Source organism: Rattus rattus, chromosome 10 (assembly GCF_011064425.1).
Source record: "Rattus rattus isolate New Zealand chromosome 10, Rrattus_CSIRO_v1, whole genome shotgun sequence".
Taxonomy (NCBI): domain Eukaryota; kingdom Metazoa; phylum Chordata; class Mammalia; order Rodentia; family Muridae; genus Rattus; species Rattus rattus.
Window position 1 is genome coordinate 49,343,777 of NC_046163.1, and position 22,082 is coordinate 49,365,858.

The 22,082-nt window shown below is 42.7% G+C and overlaps 1 protein-coding gene and 1 long non-coding RNA gene across 4 annotated transcripts in view; one reads left to right on the forward strand and one right to left on the reverse strand.

Moving 5' to 3' along the window:
* Uap1 (UDP-N-acetylglucosamine pyrophosphorylase 1) overlaps positions 1–19,498 on the reverse strand; it is a 32,886-nt gene extending 13,388 nt beyond the window's left edge. For 2 of the 3 annotated variants that reach the window (XM_032914800.1, XM_032914798.1), the window contains exons 1-5: positions 19,313–19,476; positions 11,913–12,235; positions 6,275–6,479; positions 3,793–3,968; positions 1,549–1,721 (exon numbers count right to left, since the gene is read on the reverse strand). In XM_032914800.1, the coding sequence (XP_032770691.1) occupies positions 1,549–1,721; positions 3,793–3,968; positions 6,275–6,479; positions 11,913–12,192 (834 nt within the window). In that variant the 5' untranslated portion in view covers positions 12,193–12,235; positions 19,313–19,476. Of the gene's footprint in view, positions 1–1,548; positions 1,722–3,792; positions 3,969–6,274; positions 6,480–11,912; positions 12,236–19,312 lie in introns of all 3 variants that reach the window. The other variant, XM_032914797.1, reaches the window with a different exon arrangement.
* A 162-nt stretch (positions 19,499–19,660) lies between these two features.
* Positions 19,661–20,902, forward strand: LOC116911049. Its single transcript, XR_004389308.1, has 2 exons — positions 19,661–19,819; positions 19,938–20,902. It is a non-coding gene; the product is annotated as an uncharacterized LOC116911049 (long non-coding RNA).
* Positions 20,903–22,082: the final 1,180 nt, after the last annotated feature.

Sequence of the window (22,082 nt, forward strand, 5' to 3'; positions counted from 1 at the left end):
CCATCTCCAGCCCTTGAGGTCTCATTTTTTTTTTTAAACAGACATTTTAAGTTTGTATATAACCCACTTTGTTTTTGTCAGCGCACACATGGTTTTGACTTTGACATCAAACACATACAAGCATTCTACATGTTAACATCTTTATGGTTTCATATATTTAAATATGTGTCCATTTTGGAGTGATTTTGTCATGAGCTTTGAAGAAGAGGTATGTTATACTTAGCCTGTTTCCTCATTCACTCTTACAATTTGAAATACTCGATTTTTCAGTTTATTATTTCATTTTTAAATTATTATAATTATGTTTATATGATTCTATATGATTTAATAAACATGTGATGATCAAATTGGGGTCATTAGCATTTCTACCTCTTTATTGTTACCTAACGGTCACCCCAGTTAGAATGAATATAATCAAAAAAAGAAAAAGTACCAGTGAAGAAATGTAGAAAAGGCAGCTTTTCTAAAATAGATTTTCTTAATCTTATGTTTAGAGACCTTTTGCCTGCATGTATGTATGCACTGCCCACAGAGACCAGAAGAGGGCATGGGATCCCCAGGAACTGGAGCCAGAGTTCCACGGGCCCTGAGGACTGGACCAGGTCCTCTGGAAGAACAGCAAGTGCTCCTAACTCCAGCCCTCAAAAAGGGGAACTCTCACACACGGTTGGTGGGATATCAGTCCTACAGAAGCTATACAAAACAATATGAAATTCCAAAATATGCATTTATCATGTGATCCAGCTATCCCCACTACTGAGTACAGGGCTGAAAGAACTGAAGTCAGCAAATCAAGGACTGTGTTCCTGTGCTGTTGCTGCACTGCTCACAAGACCTAAAATATGGGATCCACCTAGATACCTTTCAGGGCACAAAGAAAGCCAATGCGATACATAAGCACACCATGCTGTTAGTAAACCACGCGGAATAAACCTCCCATCACTTAGACCAAAACAGATGGCTCTGTTGGACATTAAGTGAACCTGTATTATTTCTTGACCATCTTCCCAGTTAATTCTAAACCTTGTAATCATTTCATTAGCTGTCTCCCCATTAGTCTCCATGGGATCTAACATGACTGTGTTATAATTTATTTGTTGAGACTAGAAGCCTTAAAAAACTTTCAGAAAAAATCAGTGTTTGTATTAATGTTTTTAAATCTTCTGAAATGTTAAGGTCTCTTCTGACTATTTTATTCTTAGCCTTATCTAACACACACACACACACACACACACAACTATTTAACTGTTCCTATGCACAGCATAACCTCCCTCAACCCTAGTATCAGTGTGCTTATAGTCATTCCAACAGTAATTTAATAACTTTAAATGTACCCATAATGATGACCAGCATTCACTGTCTCAAGTAGTCACAAACCATCCTCACATTGTTTAAATTCTTGTGACAAGTAATAACTTGTGACCTTCTAGAACCAAGTGAAATGGTTCAAATACTTTAGTCGGATGAATGATTCTAAGTTATTCAGATCACCTAAAAAAGACTGATCAAAAATCATTCAAAGCCTCAACAAAGCTGAGAAGGCTTTACCTTTGCCCCACAGTCTGCTCCTTTCTGAATGCAGAATCCAATGAACCGAGGGTCTGCCACTTTCACCAATATGTTATCCACACAATAGACATGAATACTCCAGATGCCTCTTTGCTCCATGTCCTCCACAATGTTTTGGGCTGCAAGAGCCCGGTAGAGACCACCATTGCCATCTGGAAAATAAACAACCCACTAGTGATATACCATGACCCACTGTGGAGACAACTAGAAGACTGTTTAACATTTAAAAACTGGCATGGCTTTCATCACAAAGTCAAAAATACTGAGTAAGCACAAAAAGTTCAGGTGTCAAAAGTTAATAGTGCATAGCTTTGAAGGGGTTTGCAACCCCAGAGGAAGAACAACAATATCAACCAGTCAGACACCCCAGGTTCCCAGGGACTAAACCACCAACCAAAGATGGCATTGTATGACATCATAGGAGGAGAAGCCCTGGGTCCTGTGAAGGCTCTTTTCCCCAGTGTACAGAAATGCCAGGGTGCTGAGGTGGGAGTGGGTGTATGGGAGTGGGAGCACCCTAATAGAAGGAGGGGCAGGGAGGATGGGAGAGGGGGAACTAGGAAAGGGGATAATATTTGAAATGTAAATACATAAAATATCCAAAAAAATTGTAAAAAACAGTGTATAGCTTGGGCATAATTATGTAAAGAATAACATCATTGACGTAAATCCCAAAACAATAATTTATCATATAACATAGGGTACTATATAGCTCTTATCGAGTCATGATTACTTCATTTTGCTTAGACCATTTTGAGTTTTCTTTTTTTTCTTTTTTTTTTTTTTTTTTTTTTTTCGAGCTGGGGACCGAACCAGGGGCCTTTGCGCCGAGGCAATTTCTATGATTCAAACCCCTCATTTTGAGTTTTCTTAATATTTATGATTCAAATCGGCTCTATATTCTTAGCCCAAAAGACTTACCTAGCTCAAAATAAATTTAAGCATTTTACACTAATCACTTATTAAGACAGATTTGAAAACCTATTGAGATTTAAACTAACTATAAATAAAAGTTTTTATCTTCATTGCTGTTTTAGTATATTTCTTCTATCTTAACCATTACTTAATAATGAAAAACTAGACAGCCCTCCAAAACAGAGCTAATAACAGTACTAAACTCTTCTTCAAGGAAGGAAGGAAGGGGAAGGAAGGAAGGAAGGAAGGAGGAGGGAGGGAGGGAGGAGGGGAGGGAGGGAGGAGAGAGGAGGAGGGAAATACAGGTACTGGGAATACACTTCAGTTGACAGAGTGCACGCCTAGCATGCATGATGCCCTGGGTCCAGCACTTCCTAAACACAGTGTGGTGGCACATACATGTAATCCCAGGACTTAGGAAGTACATACAGGAAGGCAGATCAGGGTTTAAAGTCCCTTCAGCTATACAGTGAGTTGCAAACCAGCCTGGGTTACATTAGCTCTTGCATCAAACAAACAAACAAACAAAGTCTTTTGCAAACAGGAATCCAGATGCAATACAGGCCCACACATGGTGAAGATCTAGCTTACTGTCTACTCCTCTCAGTCTTTCCTCTAAGTACAGACTCATAGAGAAACTCACGCAGGTTCCACAGCTGAGATCACTGTCTAGGTCACTCTGTGTGGTTATACAAGCACAACTGTCCAGTTCCGATAAATGCCATCAGCAACTGCAATGTGCATATACTAACTGCAGTCATACAAGCCAGTGTCCCTACTCACGTGTATACAGTTCTGCCTTGTGCTCTCTTAGTGTATGAAGATTTCTCTTTGCCATTTAATGTCCCTGAGCAATTATCTCTGTTTGATTTAAGATTTAAAGCCCCTTAGAAACTATCATTTAGCCTCTCACTACTTTGTTGTTTTGTTTTTTTCCAGTGGTGATATGTGAGCCCAGAGCCTTGTGCCTGCCAGGCAAGTAATCTAGCACTGACTTACATCACCAGCTAAGCCTCCTACCTACTAAATCGTGATGCTTCCCATACACATAAAATAGCACGAGAAGAGGGTGAACATCCAGAAAGCTCCCTAGGGCAATCACCCATAAGAAGTGTAAATTTTGATCCATCCATTTCACTAATGGACATTTTCAACTTTTTAAATCACTGACAATATAAAGGAAAAAAATTGAAGAAAAAAAAAAACTTGTGTCTAACATCCAAATCACCACCATTCAAAAGAAAAACAAGTTAATGAGTCATTCCATACTATCAAATAAGTCACCACCACAGGAGGATGATTACGAACCTGGAGCCATAGAGACTTTGTTTTTCTCTTCCAAGATAACTTTCCCATCAAAGCTCATAGCAGGCAGCATTCCCTGCTGGAAAAAGACCACGTTCTCCTTTTTTAAACCAAAGAACTTGTGCTTTGTAAAGAACTCCTTCGTCGATTCCATCGTTCTGCCGCTGGTCATTATATACCTGCAAAAAGAGTCCATTTTATAAGCAAGAATTAGGGCAAAAGACGGTGCTCTCGATACATTCCCAAGCTGCAGAGACTGTGAGAGCCCTGGCTTCATATCTGACTTACTTCATCATTTTTTTGGCTGAGACACACTGATTAGTTCTTTTATTTCTTCCAGGATTTGTACTGATCCTTATGCACAAAATAAGCCTATGAAAATATCAAACCTGTTTCCAGAAGCAAAGAACCCATATCGAGAGGCGTAAGCATTTATAACTCTGTAAAAGTGTACGCTAAAATTAAACCTCCGACTCTAAATAGAGGAAAAAAAGGTAACAACAATACAGGTTAATATTTTCTTGTGGTTCTTATTAAAATGAGAGAGATCCCAGACTCTGCTCACCATCCAGTTATAATCATGGAAGTAAAATTATACATTCTGTTGCCACAGAACTTTAATTGAGGATCTTGAGAGATCAATCAGCAGTTAAAGCCACTGTCTGCTCTTCCAAAGGACATCATTCAATTCCCAACATCCACATGGTGACTCACAGCTGTCTCTAACCCCAGCTCTAGGAATCCAGCACCTCTTCTGGTCTCCCTGAGCATCAGGCACACATAAGTGTGTTCAGACATAATGCAGGTAAAAGATTTATACACATAAAAAACTAAAACAAATCTTTCATTTTCCAAAAAACTGAATTCATGATGTAATGGCAAGAGAGAAAAAAGATCCTATCTAAAACTACAGTTAGAAACTAAACTAAAGTGATTCAGGGCCTTCCTAGAATTTAAGCTACATAAAAATTGGGATTTTTGTTTTAGTTAGTGATCAATACTTAGGACTTAGAAACAGCGACCCAACTAATAATCATTAAATAAATCAACTGCTGAAGTACAGAGCTGGAGAGATGGCTCTTTAGGAGCACTTGCTCTTACAGGAGAACTCAGGTTGGTTCCCATTTGGTAGTTAATGACCACTGAAAGTCCATTTCTAGGGGATCTGAGGCCCTCTTCTGGCCTCGCAGATACTGCATGCATGTAGTGCAGACATTCAGGCAGAAGATAAAACAAAAATAGTATTTAAATTGATGAAGAAGATAGCATGATTTCCTACCACAGTAAATATGTATGCCAAACAAATCACTTGGGGCATTTTAATCACCCCCGGACAGGATCAAGATAAAAAAAAAAAAAAAAAGTTCACAGCATCCCAGTACTTTTATATTGAAAAATAACTTGAATATCTTGGAAAATTATTCCAAAAATCATGTCTTCAAAGTAATCAGAGGACAGCATGGTTCAGACCTGAAGCCCCAGAGAGGGAGAATCTTCCGAAGGGAATTAAGGAAAGCAGCTGCTTCTTCCTGACAGTCTTTTCTGATGCTGGTACAGGCTAGGGAATCTGCACTGGGACTGGAGGCTGTTGCTGGGAGACAGAAAACCAGCAGTTTTGATTGGTCCTGTGGGACTGAAGTGATAAGATCAAGGCCCTGAGGGATGTCAGATACATAGCTGGTTCCCCTTAACTGCTCCGGGAAATTAATCAGAGAGCTAAAGAAAAGGGGAAAAAGTGAAAGGCAGTGCAGAACCACCTGAGTGTCACTCACAGTGCTTGGGAGGCAGTGACCTGAGTGTCACTCACAGTGCTTGGGAGGCAGTGACCTGAGTGTCACTCACAGTGCTTGGGAGGCAGTGACCAAGACTGAGACCCTGCACGCAGCACCCCAGTAGCTGCTGAGGAAACAAATGGGACCCATAGCAGAGAGGTCAACTCGGCTTTCATCTCTGGGGAAAGCCACCATGTGGAAGAGGTGGGGGATGGGGGAAGAGGGACGAACGACCTAACCTGGTACTTAGGACCTGATTTGCTAGACAGAAAAGGCCTAATGGGCCATACCACTTTATCACGAGGTGTAAGACACTATGAAGGAGAAACCCAAATGCTTGAGAGAGGAAACAAAATGATTAGGGATCAAAATGACACTGGACATGTGGCAGCAACACCTTCAGATTTCAGGAGGAAATTAATTTTCAACCAGAAGGCCTATTTTAGACACACTACTAGTCAGTAAGAAGTTTCCGAACTGAGGGTCTGCTGGGTACTGAAAGGTATTCATAAGGTGCTTATCTAAGGGTATAAAAGTGAGTATATACTCCCAGTAAAGCCACTGAGGGCAGCTAGCTATAACATATATTACTTTTAGCATATGTAGGGTTGCCTTTCATAGATCACTGGTAACAGAAGCATGTCCTCTTGTCAGTAAGCTCATACACATCTGAATGCTACAGAGCAGATGCTTCAGCAGGAGACTCCGCTTACCAGGGGATGGTGCACTTGTTGCCATACTGTTTCTCAGCTAACTGCTGCAGCTTCAGAATACGTTCTGCTTGTATCTGGAAAAGTGTCTTGTGGGACGGCAAGCCCACATCATACATGCCCTTGGGATACGTGACTCCAAGTCTTGTCCCCTGCCCACCAGCTAGAAGAAGAACTGCTACTTTGTTCTGAGAAATCTGGGAAAGTCCTGAAAAAGAAAACACTTGTATCACAAAACCTCCATAATTCAACTACAAACTTAAGTTTAGGCAACCCACTCAAACACCCAAAAACTAGTGGGAGACTTCAATGACACACACATTAACATGTTTTTGTAGGTCTGGAGCATTAGCTAAGCTGTTAGGAGCTACTCTTCCAGAGGGACCAAGTTCAGTTACCAGCTGGCTCTCCACTGCCCTGTAACACCAACTCCAACTCCAAAGGGGTTCCAATGCCTCTGGCCCCCATGGGCACTTACAAGGTAACACACATATGCGCTTGCACAAACACACACACACACACACACACGCACACATACACACATGCACGCACACACATGCACATACATGCATACACACGCACATGCACACGCACACATACATGTTTAAAAATAATTTTAAAGTATATCTTTTTTTAATTCAAAAGAATTAATATGCCTTGATTCCATTTAACAACCACTATTATGAGTTCTACTATCCATATAAATTGTGATTTAAAAGGTTTTTCCATGGACTAGAGAGATGACTCAGTGGTAAGTGACTTTGCTTGGTATGCAGAAGAGTCTAAATTCAAGTCTCTAATGTGTACATTAAAAGCTCAGCGTGGGGCTGGAGAGATGGCTCAGAGGTTAAGAGCACTGACTGCTCTTCCAGAGGTCCTGAGTTCAATTCCCAGCAACCACACGGTGGCTCACAACCATCTATAATCAGGTCTGGTGCCCTCTTCTGGCCTGCAGCAATACATGCAGGCAGAAAGCTGTATGATGTATACATAATAAATAAATAAATGTTAAAAAAAAAACTACAGATAAAGTTAAAAAAAAAAGACTGCTAAAAAGTGGTTATTGCTAAGTGACTATTAAAAATAAAATTTAAAAAAAAAAGCTCAGCATGACTGTATGCCTGTAACCCCAGCACTGGGGAAAGGAGACACACAGAGGCCAAGAGCTTACTGGCCAACCAGCCTCGCCAGCCAGCAGAGAGGAAAAGGTGAGCTTCAGAAAAGAACCATGTCTCAAGGAAATAAGGTGGAGAGCATTAGCAGAAGACACCTGGGTGTCCTAGGCTCTGCATGTGCATGCATGCATTTATATACTTGCATAAGCACACGCATATAAAAATACACGTGCACAAAGGGTTTCTGTGTTCTTCATGCTCTTGAATCTAGCTCATGAGTACACAGAAAAATGAAAGGAGGAAAAGCTGCCTTTGGAAAATCCAGTCCAGGACAACTCGAAATCTAATGCAGTTCACGTCGCTGTTTGCAGAACCCAATGGTGGGCTCACTGCTGAAGGAATGTGCCGCTCCGGCTGTGGGACTAGAGTGACGCTTCACTGCCTATCAAAAATGCGTAGCACTGAAGTTAGTATCTGTCTTACAATGACAAATAACATGCCGCTGGAAATCAAGTAGGCAAATAGTGCGTCCTCGGTATAAAAGCAAGGACACACTATTTTAAACTGGTATGGGATGTACGGAGTACGGGATGTATAGAGTACGGGATGTATAGAGTATGGGATGGCAGAATTTTTCTTTTTTTCTTTAACATTTTTAGTATTTAGTATTTTAGTATTTTCTTCTTTAAGATATGTATTACCTTTAAAATAAAACAAATCTATTAAAACATTACTATACTAGACCTAAGAAAAACTAGAGGAAATAATGTTGAGCACATTTCTTCTCCACAAGACAGTTATCTTCCCACCATGCTGCTATAGAAAGAGAAGAAACAGGTACAGTACTGGGATGCAGCCGAGTGCTTGGGCCTCTTACTACCCAGCCAGACGAGGCCCAGCACCCATCCCCAGCAACTCGATAAATGTTAGGCAGGTGTCTTATGGGAAAGAAAACGGGTAACACAGAATAGTTATTGGTATAAGTGGAGTACGCAACTAAATAAGCATTTTAAGTAAAAGATGGCATTTGTACCAACCAATCATATTTTCCAGTGTATATTTACTAAAATGGTATTCTTCTCAAAGCTTCTAATTGCTTCTCTTTCAAGATCTCAAGAGTTCCCAGTTGCTATTCTGTTACATTATTTCTGTGTAGCCAGAAAACTTTAAAACTCAAATTAAAGTAAGACCTCTCTTCAACAAGGAGGTTACTTACCCCTAAGAAATAACTTTCTACCCTCAGTTTCAAATGTCCATTATCATTTCCAAAACAGACACTTGGAAACTACTACACAATACTTTTTTCTACCATCATGAAGAAAACAAAATTGTCCTTGAAACAGTTATGAGGCTCCTCCCAGCACATAAAATACAATGCTATAATCTTCACCGCTGTGAACTCCTCCCTCTGATTAGTAACTGCAGAAACTTTCTATTGCTATGACTATGCAAACACACAGCAATTTCTGGCTAAGTGAGAAGGATATAAAATCAGTTACAAGATCCCCTCCACCCTACTGTTAAACCACAAATAAATATGGTTTCCTGATACTGAGCCAAAAGGAAGTTTGCTTTGTTCCTTCTTGGGCCACACTCGGTTCTAACAACTGTGGATTATACTTTAAATGAAAAATTATACATGTCGATTAGTTCTACAGAGCTAAAGACTCCAAAGGGGGCCTGCTTGTTGCTTAGAGCCTCTATACCAGATTCCTGAACCGTAAATGCTATGACTCCACCCTCCTTATCCCTAAGAAGAAACATGGCAGCTGGGATAGAGGAGTTCACTATATCCTGATTTGGAGCAGGAGTCTTTGAAACCCAGGGCAGGAAGGCAAGATTAATGATTCCAAAGTCAGTATAAGTCACCGTCTCACCAAAACTCTCCATTCATAAGGGTTCACCTGAAAGTCATTCTCTGATTCTGAGTGGCCTGCCCAATTCTCAGTAAGAAACTAGGTTAGCCACAGCCCTTGGTAAAAGGGTAGGTTGGCCATGGCTTCCTTCATAAGGGGCCAGGCTAGCCATACTCTCTTGGCAAGAGGCTAGGTCAGGCATATGTGTGCATTTCAGATCTCAAAGGCATCCTCTGAACGAATAACCAATCTTTCTCAAGCTGCTCTTTAACATCCTTTTGAATAAGTCCTTTTAACTCCTTCTGAATAAAGCCTCATATACCAATTGAATAACAGAACAGAAGGAAGTGGAACCATTGTGACAGATGTGAAAGGCTAGAGACCTGCCTAGTTAGAACCAGCTTCCTCTTCCCTGTATGAAATAAATGGCTTTCCCACAAGTGAGCTCTCTGGGGCTCTTTGGAACACAACTCAAAAACCAATAAACCTGTTGGCCTAGGGGACGGAGAGATACAGAGAACGACAATGTCACCAGTCTTCTTCTTATTTCATGGAGTGCGAGGTGGAATGTCAAAAGGCAAAAGAAAAAAATAGCCACCGAGATAATATTGTAGCTATGACATTATTTCCATCTATGAAAGCAAACATGTGCACAACTAGGTAATATAAGAAAAACAGATCTGATATAGGCAATTTCTGATATTTTGAAAGTAGTTTCTATATTAGTCTCACTTGTTCATTCAGCTAAGAAAGCAGGCAGAGACTTAATGAGAAGTGCAGGCAAACACTCAACGGCTGTGTTGTTCTGTCTTCATTGTCAACCTGACAGAGATCTAGGTTCACCGAGGAGACTGGTAGGGCACATTCCTGGGTGTATCTGTGAGGGTATTTCTAGGGAAGATTAAATAAAGGGAAAGAAACCCTCTGTCCAGGAGGATGACACCATTCCATGGGGAGGAGCCCTGACAGAGTCAAAGCGGGAAAGAAGGAGCCAGGGAAGGAGACGCAAGCTCAAAGCTTTCCTGGTCTTCATTGTTACTTCCAGGTCCACCATGATGTGAGCTGCTCGGCTCCACCAAGCCCTCATGATCAGGACGGAGGGAACTCTCTGAAACTAGGAATACACACACACACACACACACACACACACACACACACACACACACACATTTCTCTCTTTAAACTGGTTTGTTTCATTAGAGTTATGCAAAAGTAACTAATGCACAGGCTGAGGATATACTTTTAACAAACTTATTATTTAAAGGAGGACTAGATTACAAAAGCAAAGTTTTCAACTCTACCAAAAAGCTACTGTGGAACTATTCTGCCATTTTCCAAAGTGTAAGTTAGTATTAGACATAAGAATAAATTATATGTTTTGAACAAGAAATCTGTGGGCAAATTCAACACATAATATTGATCCGTGTATAACTGCAAATTTTCCTTCTAAATGATGTCTGACATACACAGACAACCAGGACATGTGCTGCTCTTCAAATGTCTATGACGCAATTAGGAAGACAAATGCAAACAGCTGTTACTAAAGGCAGCCTCAAATGCAAGCATACACAACTATTCCAACTTCGGACAGCGAGGAGAGCACTGACAATAGCAAATACGGAGACTCTTAAAGAATAAGTGTAAGGAAGCTGGAGTCACGGCTCAGCAGTTCAGAGCAGACTTAGAGGTCCTGAGTTCAATTCCCAGCACCTACATAATAACAACCTTCTCTAACTTCATTCTGAAGCGGTCTAACACCCTCTTCTGGCCTCCGTGGGCACTGCACACATGTGATCTACTGACAAACATGAGGGTAAAGGTAAGACACTCATACATATAAATTTCTTTAAAAAGAAAACAATTTTTGAAGAATGAGTGTAAGAATTGGGACTATAGTTCTCTGGCAACTGAGGAGGCCAAAGCAGAAGGGCTGCAGGTTCAAAGCTTTCCTGGCCTTTATGGTGAGCTCAAAACCAGCAGGCAACTCAGACCCTGTCTAGAGATGTGGTTGGTGGCAGAGTGCTTTCCTCACACGCAGAAGGCCCTGAGCTTGAGCTCTAGTACCTCCCTAACAAAAGAAAGAATGTCAGGCCACAGTAGCAGAACGTTGGCCTACCCAGCTCCATGACCTTCAACGTGCTACCCTAAGCAGAGAAAGGGCACAGCCCAGACCAAACTAAAGATAAATATAAACACAGGAGGAAATGCATAACAGAGCACCTAGGTGAGGTGGATTGCTTGCCTCGGCTACAGTATGTGCAGCAACAGGAATGAGATATAGTAACACAGAAGAAAACAGAGCTGGAAATGCAGGTGTGGAAAACCAGTTTAAGGCAGATTTTTCAGGTCAAAGCAGCTTAAATTGGAACATTTAACTCGTGAGACAAAATTTCGGGAAAAGTAACCTAGCAAGAGTATGGAATTTAAAGACAAAGAGACTGAGGCCAAATAAAGACTAGAGAAGAGCTTTGAAACCAGGCAGCGATAACTCAAGCAGGATGTAGACCAGCCACGGCAGACACTGCAGCTACCTTGGCGAGAATGTTTGCCACTTGCTAGTGGGTCACCTGATGTCGAGTATGACAGGCACAGTGCTACATGACCCAGCAACTTGAACAATTTCAGCACATCTCACAACCCTGGGCAAACAAGCATAAACAAGCCCAGTACCTTCGCTCTCCCAGGCCTGCAGCTGGTCTTGATCTCTGGTAGCACTGCCCAAAACCTGTCTGGGCACAGGCTCCATCCGTGCATCCACCTTTTCTTGGTGAGAAGATCGATCAAATTCGCCAACGGCCTTCTGGAAAAATGAGTTCAGCTCTTCAAAGTTCATGGCTTGGAGCTCCATATAAAGTTCTCCCTGCTGGGCTTCTGACAGCTCATTCCAGAACTGCAGCAGGTGCTGCTGCCCAGCCACGGACAACCTCTGTCTGAGGTCATTAACATTCATGGTGCTCTGGTAGTGAGGCTTTGTAAAAACAGAGGAGGGGGAGCTGTGAACCAAAAAGAAAAGGAATTAAGAAAGGGCAGACAGATGTCCTGACGTTTTAGCCAAGATCACTTATTTAACAGTGGTCCCATGAGATTATAATATGTATGATGTTTGCACAGTAATGAAACCACCTAATGACACATTTCTCAGAACATAGCCGCGTCTTTAAGCTATGTTAGACAATATGTTTTTAAAAACTCAATATTTAGAAATGAACTTCTGCCTTTCTGACAGTCAATATTTGTGAAAGCTCAACCTTAAACAGTAATTAGCACTATGTGCCGGCACTATGGGGAAGCACTCTACTTACAAGTCTCATCCACCTTTCTACCACTCTGCACCACTTGTAACTGTCATCAGTATTCACATGAAGGAGGCTCTAGCACAAAGCTCAGCAGCACAGACAACGGGGTGGCACCTGCCCCCATGATCTCACTCCCCTGCCACTGTCCACATCTGCTGCCGCTGCACCACTGTTGTCCTTTTGCCTCCAATGGAGATAACTACTGTTGTATCAGAGTACACCCACCGGTAACTGTGAGAGCTACATTTCAATAGCAGCCTCCACAGGGAAACAGGATCATTCCCATCATCTACTCACTAAGACCTGCGCCCCAACTACAAAGAAAGGTGATGCACACAACAATCAGGGAAGGAAGAGTGTGTTAGACACAAGCATGAGTATCGCAGGATCACAAAGCCAAATCTTAAACTGCATGGTGCTAAAAAGTAAGAGCATCAAGAAATATTTAGTCTACCACCCACCTAGTACTGATAAATGCAAGATCTGAACAGGCACCAGCTGGGAAATGTTCACAGTCTAGCTCTTTGACCCTGGAGGGGGTCAAACAGACTGCATAGATAAGAGCAGGAAACAAGGAAACCTTGATGGCCCTGGTGAATGAGCATGAAGAAGATAGGAATCAGTCAGAAAGTGAAGGCTTACACACGATGACAGGATATGGTGTAGGGCAGGGCTAGCCCATGAAAACCTGGCAACAGACTGTAGATCAAAGAGTAAGAGATGTGAAGCCAACAATGGAATGATAGACAAGGCACTATCAGCATATGCTTTAAAGAGATGAGAGAGAGAAGCCATGGTACAGAATATACTGTAAATTAGGACAGCTAGAAGGAAAGCAAGCTAAAACACAACTGTGGATATAAATACCCAAGGGGCCCAGTTAGAATGGGAATCATCAAAAAAGAAATCAAACACAGATAAGATGGCTCAAAGGCACTTGTCTCTACATCTGAGCACACGAGTCTATCCGCAGGACACACATGGTGAAAAGAGAGAACCAAGTTCCATAAGATGTTCACACACACACACACACACACACACACACACACACACACACACACACACACACACACTTGTAAAAAGTAAAACATTAAAAAACAGAGTGACAACACGCGTAGCTAAAGCTGTGGGGGGACAGGGACACTTGTATGAGGCTAACGAAACATGAAATAGTGTATCTGCTATAGACATCAGGATGGAAGTTACTCGAAATCTAAAAGTAGAACTACCACAGGACCTAGCTATAGCCAGTTCTGGCTATCTAAGTCAGCATGCGGGGACACCGACCAGCACGTCCACAGTTCTTGCTGCACTGTTCCTAATAGCCAAGGTATGGAGCCATCCTAGACACCATCAACACACAAACCGATAAAGAAAATATGATCTGTAGAGTAATGGGATTTTATTTAGTCATAAAGAATGAAATGTCATTTTCTGAAAAATATATGGAACTAGAAGGTCATCAGTGAAGATAACCAAATTCAGACAAATATTGCATTTTTCTCTCATATGCAGAATCTAGATTTAAAACATACACATGCACATATGCATGCACCATGAAAGCAAAAGAGGAACTAAAAAGGGGAAAAAGTCCAAGGGAGTAGAATGGAGAATGAACAGACCAAATATACATTCCTCTTTATATGTAGAATATAAACTTAACTACGAATACATACAGGTGACACTATTTAAGAAAAGGGGACTAAGAAAGCAGTAGGAAAACAATATGAACTATGTGTGATACATGCCTAAAAATGCCATAATGAGATCCATTATTTTGTATGCTAACTGAAAAAGAAAATGAATGGAAGAAAGCAAAACAGAAAAACCAAATGTATGGCCCAGACTGGTTGCCGGGTATGAATGAAAGGGATAACTTCGAGGCTCACTATAAAAAAAGTCACCACTGCGTTGCAATCCAACTGCTTAGCTGTGGCAGTTAAAGGGAAGAAGGTACAAAACAAGCAGCCTAACCTCCTGTCGAAGGACGGTGACCAGGGGTACAGAGCATTCAACAGTGCATATACATCATTCAACTGCCCCAGGCCTCCCGTCCCGCACCTATAAAATGAGATGCCCAGTTCCTACCTCATCAGGGCCCTTCAGCATCAACCTTTACAAACTGCAGAGGGAGTTCTACACCTTGTGTCCATCAAGGCAAGGGTAAGAATAGCACTATGGCTTTTGCAGCCAAAAGGGCAGCATGTGCAGGCTCGCCCACTGCAGCACCAGACACAAAAAGTCAAAAGTCTACCTCACAGAAAGTAGGTGGCAGACATCCTGGACACTCGGGTCACCTGCACTTCCTCGAGAAGTCTTGCTGTAACATGAAAACAGACCATGCTGCAACACCAGAGATGCCTCTTGTTCTCAGCATTCCTAGAGGCACGCCAGATGCCCATCACACTGCTGCCAGATGTGGGAACAGATGGGACATTCCTAACTTTATTGCCTATACCAAGTCATAAATACTTTCAACCCCAGTGTCTATAAAATGGGAATAATTTTCATCCAAGCCTGAGACCTAACAAATAATCGTTCACAACCAATGAGAAAATGAAGCTCAAAGTAAAGTTATGTAATTTGCCTTTGGCTGCATCACTACTAGAAAGATGGGAATTTTTAACTCAGATGTATGTGACTCCAAGTCTATCCTCCTCCTCTGTCCTCACAAAAGCAGGGGAAATACAAAGAACCCAATGAGAGAGGTCTCACTTCAACACAGGCATAATAACGGTGGCGACCAACACTGAGCTTTAGAATCAGACTGACTCAGGTTCCTACCTCAATTCCACCATGGTCCAACTTTGTGATTTTGGTCTAGTTATCTAACCTTTCAATGCCCTAATTTTTTGTCTATAAAATGGAGCAAAGACAGTTCTCGGCCAGGTGGGATGGTGAATGCCGCCATCTTAGCATTTGTATTGATGAAGCAAGATGAAGAATCTGAGGATCCTTTAGGCTACCGAATAAGACTATGTCTAAGCTACAGAGCACGGCCCTGCCTCAACGGCACACAAACAGACAGCAAAGGAGCACTTACCTCTAAAGTTAGAGGTATCCTCACTGTGATGAAAAGCAGTTTTGAAAGTGCCTAGGGCACTGAGAGGCCTCTATAAAATGCTAAGTCACAAACTTTTGGACATGGAAGAGCTACTGAGGACAAAGCCAAAAAGTTTATCAAAGATATAAGAAAAAGAAAATGTCCTCAATGGCAGCAATAAGGAAAATGCCTCCAGCGTCATATACTCAGAGATCAGGACATGGTGGCAGCAGGCCTGAAGGCTGCTGCAGCCCTGTACAAGGGAGACTCTGAGAATGGAATCCTTCGGTGACTTCATCAAGTGAGCATCATAGAGCTCAGTCAGTACAAACATGGGTGCGCTCATCACTCAGTGTGGCTTCTTGATGGAACCAAGACCCATAGGCAACACAGACAGAAAGGGCTGTTGCTGGAGTAACACCCAGCCCCACAGTAAACCTTCACAAGTTCACTAGCAGCCATTACCAAGGATGTAGTAAAGTATCTTGCTACATTACGCTGGAAACGACGCCATTAGGGACTTTTCATTTCCAGAATAACCTATGGGCCCAACATGGTTTGCTTTTTTGTGTCACAAAACTACAGTGAGTGGTGATTCATCCCCAGTCACCCTCCTCACGATGTGACTAGGTTACCCATAAAAGCTACCCTTTCATGAGCATGCGTGATGACTGAGAATTTAAGGAGGAAATGTAACTTTTATGTGAGTATTAACTCATCCACCAAATATTTAATGAGCACTTACTGCCCACCAGGGTCCGATGTGGATGGCAGGGGAGTAAGATGAAGAACAAGTACGCAATCACATTCCAGAGGAGGAGACGAGTGTAAAAGGACACGAGCTACGGCTATGAGGAGACACATAGCGGGCGGAAGGACTAAGTCCTCACGGCACAGTAGTGGGAAACTAGGTAAGAAGCAGCAGCATCCAGGGGTGGGGAGGGGGTGTCTATTTGGCTAATTCTTGAGAATATATAAGAAGACATAAAGCAAGCTTAGGTCCAAGTGTTCTTGAGGAAGTAGCACGTGAAACACCCAATACAGAAACATGATGCCATTCGCTAAATATGAAGAAAAGGTTGGCACAACAGATTTAGGGACGATTGGTGACTGGAGAGACTCTATCCTTTACTTCGGGTCATTTTCAACTCCATACACTTACCAAACATCCAAAGAGAAACTGCTGACTAGACAGCAGAACGCTAGTTGGTAACACTAGGGTTGTGTGATAAAACTCTCAAGGTCACCAGTACAAGAAAACAAATCACAGTCGGAATGAATTCCTCTGAGCAGAGGGAGACACAAAGGCCAGGAGGTCAGGAGGCCTAGCTTGGACACTTTCTAGGGTATTAAAAGGTATTTCAGCTGGGCGGTGGTGGTCTTGCCTTTAGTTCCAGCACTCAGGAGGCAGAGACAGACACATCTCTGTGAGATCAATGCCTGCCTGATCTACAGAGCGAGTTCCAGGGCTGCCAGGGCTACAGAGAGAAACCCTGACTCTAAATACCAAAAAAAAAAAAAAAAAAAGATTTCAGTTGACTTCTAAGTTTCAAGAGTTATATCACTTTTTTAAAAAACATTTAATAAGATAGCTGGGATATGTACAAAATTCTCAAAGATAATTTTCTATTAAATAAAAAATAAGACAGTAGGGAAAAGTAGATTTGTATTATTTCCCAAGGAATGATTCCTACTCATGTTCAGCCCTGTTTTTGTGAGGAACTGAGGGGGCATGTTATAGTCAGATCCCTGGGGACACGTGTAACCAAAGAAGCGCCCTGAGCTCTTGGCTCCTCACTCCAGTTGTCCCTTGCCCCATCATTTGACTCTGTGCAAATAATTTTACTTCCCTGGTGTATGTATTTCCTTATGAAGACGACCCAGCCTTTTTCATATATTCTTAAGATTAAAAAACAAAGAGGTCTCGTCTACTAAAAGTACATGCAAACATACTATGATAAATGTTAAGTAGAACTGTTCCTTTGAAGGTCATTCAAGGCTGGGCAGTGGAGGCTTACTCCTTTAATCCCAGCATTGAGGAAGCAGACAGATAGATCTCTGTGAGTTCCGGGTCAGTGTGGTCTGGTCAGAGGCAGAGGCTGGTATATTTCTGAGTTTGAGGCCTGGTTGATCTACAGAATGTGTTTTAGGACAGCCAGAGATACACAGAGAAACCTTGTCTCAGGGAAAAAAAAAAAAAAAAAAAAAAAAAAAAAAAAAAACCTCATTCAATAAGTACTATTCCCCTATAGGTGCTTAGAAAAAACATGTTCAGGCAAATAAAATAACTTATTGTAAACTTTGATATCTGGTCCCAGAACACCAGCAATCTATAAAACTTGTTACCAAATTCATATCTATCCATTTATGTGTTATATAACATTCATAATAAACATAACTTATATTTACCCGACACAACTATAACCATAGTATATCTCCTGATTTTTGTAAGAGGTGTGCGTGTGTAAGTAAATGGTATACAGCAACAGAGAAGAGACTTTAAAAGATATCGATTTTTATACTAAGAACAAAAGTCTACACTAGAAATTATGACTAAACTTGGTGTGTGCCTCCAACCTAACACACCTGGATCAACATAAACGACAAACCATTATCAAACATGCCTTTATTAGAATTTAAATGCCACATTAAAGAAGTCCAGTATTTCCCATTTCCTCCCCCCCCCCCACCTCTACTGCTATATGCCCTCAGAATAGGTTAGTAAATCACTTTTGAAAAAACAAAACAAAACATATGGAACTAGGCGGTGGTAGTACACGCCTTTAATCCAAGCACTCAGAAGCAAATGGATCAGCCTGGTCTACAGAGTGAGTTCCAGGACAACCCGGGCTACACAGAGAAACCCTGTCTCAAAAACAAAAACAAACAAACAAACAAAAACAGGAAAAAAAAAAAGAAAGGGGGGGGTAACTGAGACAAACTTGAGTCCTAACCGCTGACTAACAGCACAGACTATGAAGTCTTTTCCCTTAGCCAAGTGAGTCAACTAATAATGAAATAGACAAATGCCTTCAGTTCCCTGGAAACTCTTGGATCCAAGCCCAGTGAACTTCACCTCCAAGTCCCTAAACTTTTGCCTCACATAAATACATACGTATTAGCATGATCATTACCACCGGATTTCAGATTTCACAGTGTGCTGATGAAGACCAGCCAGTCTCAGACCAAACTTTTAGAAATCTTCAAGAGCATATGTGTGCTCTCAGCCCTCCAGCCTCATCGTTCATCTGAGGGGAGACCCTGAAATCTGGACCTCTCTAACTATCTGTATCAAGGGAAGCGAGTCCTATGGTAGCCACATCCCCCATTGGGATCCACTGTCCTTGTCGGAACTACCAATTCTTACCCTCGTGGATTCAAAACACCCCAACTCGCTTTCCCCTGACAGAACCAGCGACCACTTATTCCCACTGGGGATCCCCAGAAATGGCACAACTATGCCCGGGCCCTAGCCTGAGACCCTCCTGTTTCCTCTTCCCCATCTAGGTGAGGGCCCACTCAAAACAGCGCTGACACGCGCCGGGGACTCCATCACTACCCCAGCCTCCTCTCCCTGGTCTCGCACCAGACCCTCTGCGCATCCCCGACCCGCCGCGACACAGCCCACGCCCCTCCGGAGCTCCGAGCAGCCGGCGCCGAGCACCGTGTGGCAACCCGTAGCCGGGTCCACGCGTTTGGCATGGGAGCGCGCGCGTGAAGGGGGCTCCTACCTCCCTCGACACTCCCGCGGCTGGACTAGGCTCCGGCTTCTTCGCCTCGGCTACTTGCCGGCGTCCCGCGCCCGCCTGGAATATATACCGTCATCCGAGGGGCCGGGGCGGCGGGGCGGGCCGCGAGCAGCAGCCGAGGGGAGCGCGGGCCCCGGCCACCCCGCCCCTTTCGCCGCGGTGAGTGGCTGCGGCCCAGGGGCGGAGCGGAAGCCTGCCGGCTGGACACGTCAGCGACCGAGAGCGGCCAAAGGGGCGGGCGCCGGCGGCCGGAAGGCGGAGCCTCTTTACGTCGCTCAGACTCTTGACCAATAGGATGTTTAGGTGTCCTGTCAGTCTGCGGCACCGCCCCCTCACGCACTTGCGGGGCCGGAGCTGGCTACGCTCGCAGCCTGGGGGAGGTGAGGCCCGGCGCCACCTTAAGGACCTACTGTAGGGCGGGTCCTTAAGGTCACCCGGAGCGGATCTGCGCGCCCCGAACGGATCTCCGAGCAGGCAGTGATTCTTCAGGTGACGGATTTCCGAACGCCTATGGGTGTTGGGAAAGACCCGCCGGTTTCTGGGCAGAGATCCCTCCGGGGCAGGCCTGTGACCTTAAGCTAGCTGATTTTTGTCTCTTATTTTCCAGATAACTGCTTGCCAGTGACCCAGGCTTCCTCCATCATTGTCTTCTGAGTCTCTTGGGTATCAAGACAGCCAGATTACCTTTTGCACAGCACACAAGTGAAAGAAGGAATGCAAGCAAAAGGGATTAGATAACCCGAGGTCGCGCTAAGTGTGCCAGTCAGTGAGAACCAGTCCAGGGAGCGGGACTTAGCTGGGAGGGCAGAGCTCAACTGTCCTGTTACACCAGAGGTAGCCGGTGTGCACGTGCAGGCTATAATCTCAGTGTTATAAAGTTGCATTTATATTTAAAGTTATGTTGGGTTTTGCAGGTTCTGAAAGAGTCCAATTTGTTGAGATGTCAAAAGCAACTAAATTTAACATATCCTGGATCCTAGAGAAAGTCTGATGGTTTCCATCTGGTGGATAGACGTCCTCATTTACATTTTCAACGTTTTCTTACTCATCCTTGAGAATTCATTTTTCATTCAGACTTTACTATCAACTTATGTCGGTTAGGAATGTTATCACTTAACAAGGGGTATCATTCATAAATAAATAGTTTTCCATTTGATAAAGAACCTTTGTGGCTTTGAGAGGTTAGTTAGATGGAAAAAGAGCTTGGTGGAACAGGATCAAGGAAGGGTGTGATATATTATTAGCAGTATTTGCTTGGCCTTAGTCTTGAATGCCCTCTGAAATTCTATCAGAATGCCACGTCGACTGAGAAGCTGTAAATGCCACTCACAGTGCTGTTGATAGTGGCAGGTGTACCTTCCTGGTGCAAGAATAACAACACGGGTGTGTTCTCTGGTTTTCATACTTCCAGTTTTGAAAGTGTGAAGTCTTAAGTGAAGAACAGAGCCTGCACACAATGGGGATTGCCCAGAGTCCCTTGATCTTTACCTATGCAAGTCCCTGGGGCTGAAGTATTCTCTTAAGAAACTGGCAGTCACAGCTTTCAATAAAGAGCATATTGTTCAAAACGTATTTATTGAGTCATTCTACGCTAGACCGTATGATAGACTCTACAGGGGAATCGGGTCTATTTCTTCAAGCGACTTCTAGTACAATGAGAGAGGCAGGGGAGATGGATGCAGCAATAGCTCAGATGAGGACCCTAGAGCTCAGAGACAACAAAGGGATGACATTTTCCTCCAAAGTCAGCCCTTAGTTTTGGAAAGGAGTGAGGGGCCACCTCATACTTCTGAAGGCTGCCCATTAATATTCAGCCTTCATGACTGAGGCTTTGGTTTTCCTTCCCATTGGCAACCTCGCACCTTAGCTAACTGCAGTTACCTCACTGATACTAATAATATATATATATATATATATATATATATATATATATATTGAAGTGTCAAAAGGGAATACTTGCCAAAAGGTACATACTTTCAGCGCTGTGAGCTCAGCCCAGTTTAAAAAATAAATGGAATACTTTGGTCTGTGAGCTGGATAGGTGGGTAGGTGAATGGGCAGACAGATACTTGGATGGCTATTACAAGACCTGGAAAGGAAAGATCGCCAACACTGAGAAAATGGCATGATACAGCTGACAGAGGGGAGAGGGAAAGGAGAGGGCTAGCGTACAGGAGTTAGATAATAAATGTTAGCTGGAAACATACAGGGAAAATGAAGAGAAGTAGAATAGTCACATGATAAAGCTACAGATAAGGCTGGGGATACAGCTCAGTGATAAAAGCATTGATGTAGGATATATAAGCTCAACCCACAGAAATACACAGACACAAACAAGCTATATTGGGATATGAGATGCTTCCATTCTATCATTATTTTGTTAATGTACATTAGTTATACATATTAATGAGTTTCACTGATTTTCCATATATAGATGAAATGGTAATCTCCCTTCCCTACTTCCTTTTGAGAAAAGATGCTTTAAAGGAACCACTATTGCAAGATAATTTAAAATCTGAAAATGTCATATATTGATAATAGGTTTTATGGTAGTTTTTATATTACTTTGGGTAGACATATTTTGCTAAATTATTTTAACCTTGTGAAATGCGTCACTTAACACCTCGGCTTGACTGATTTTCTGAGTGACTTGTCAGAAATGCGCTGGTCTACCCACACTGCTTGTTTCTCCGTTAAATCCCACCTAGATTTTTTTTTTCCAAAAAGTGTGTGGGTCCTTGGGGCTGCCACA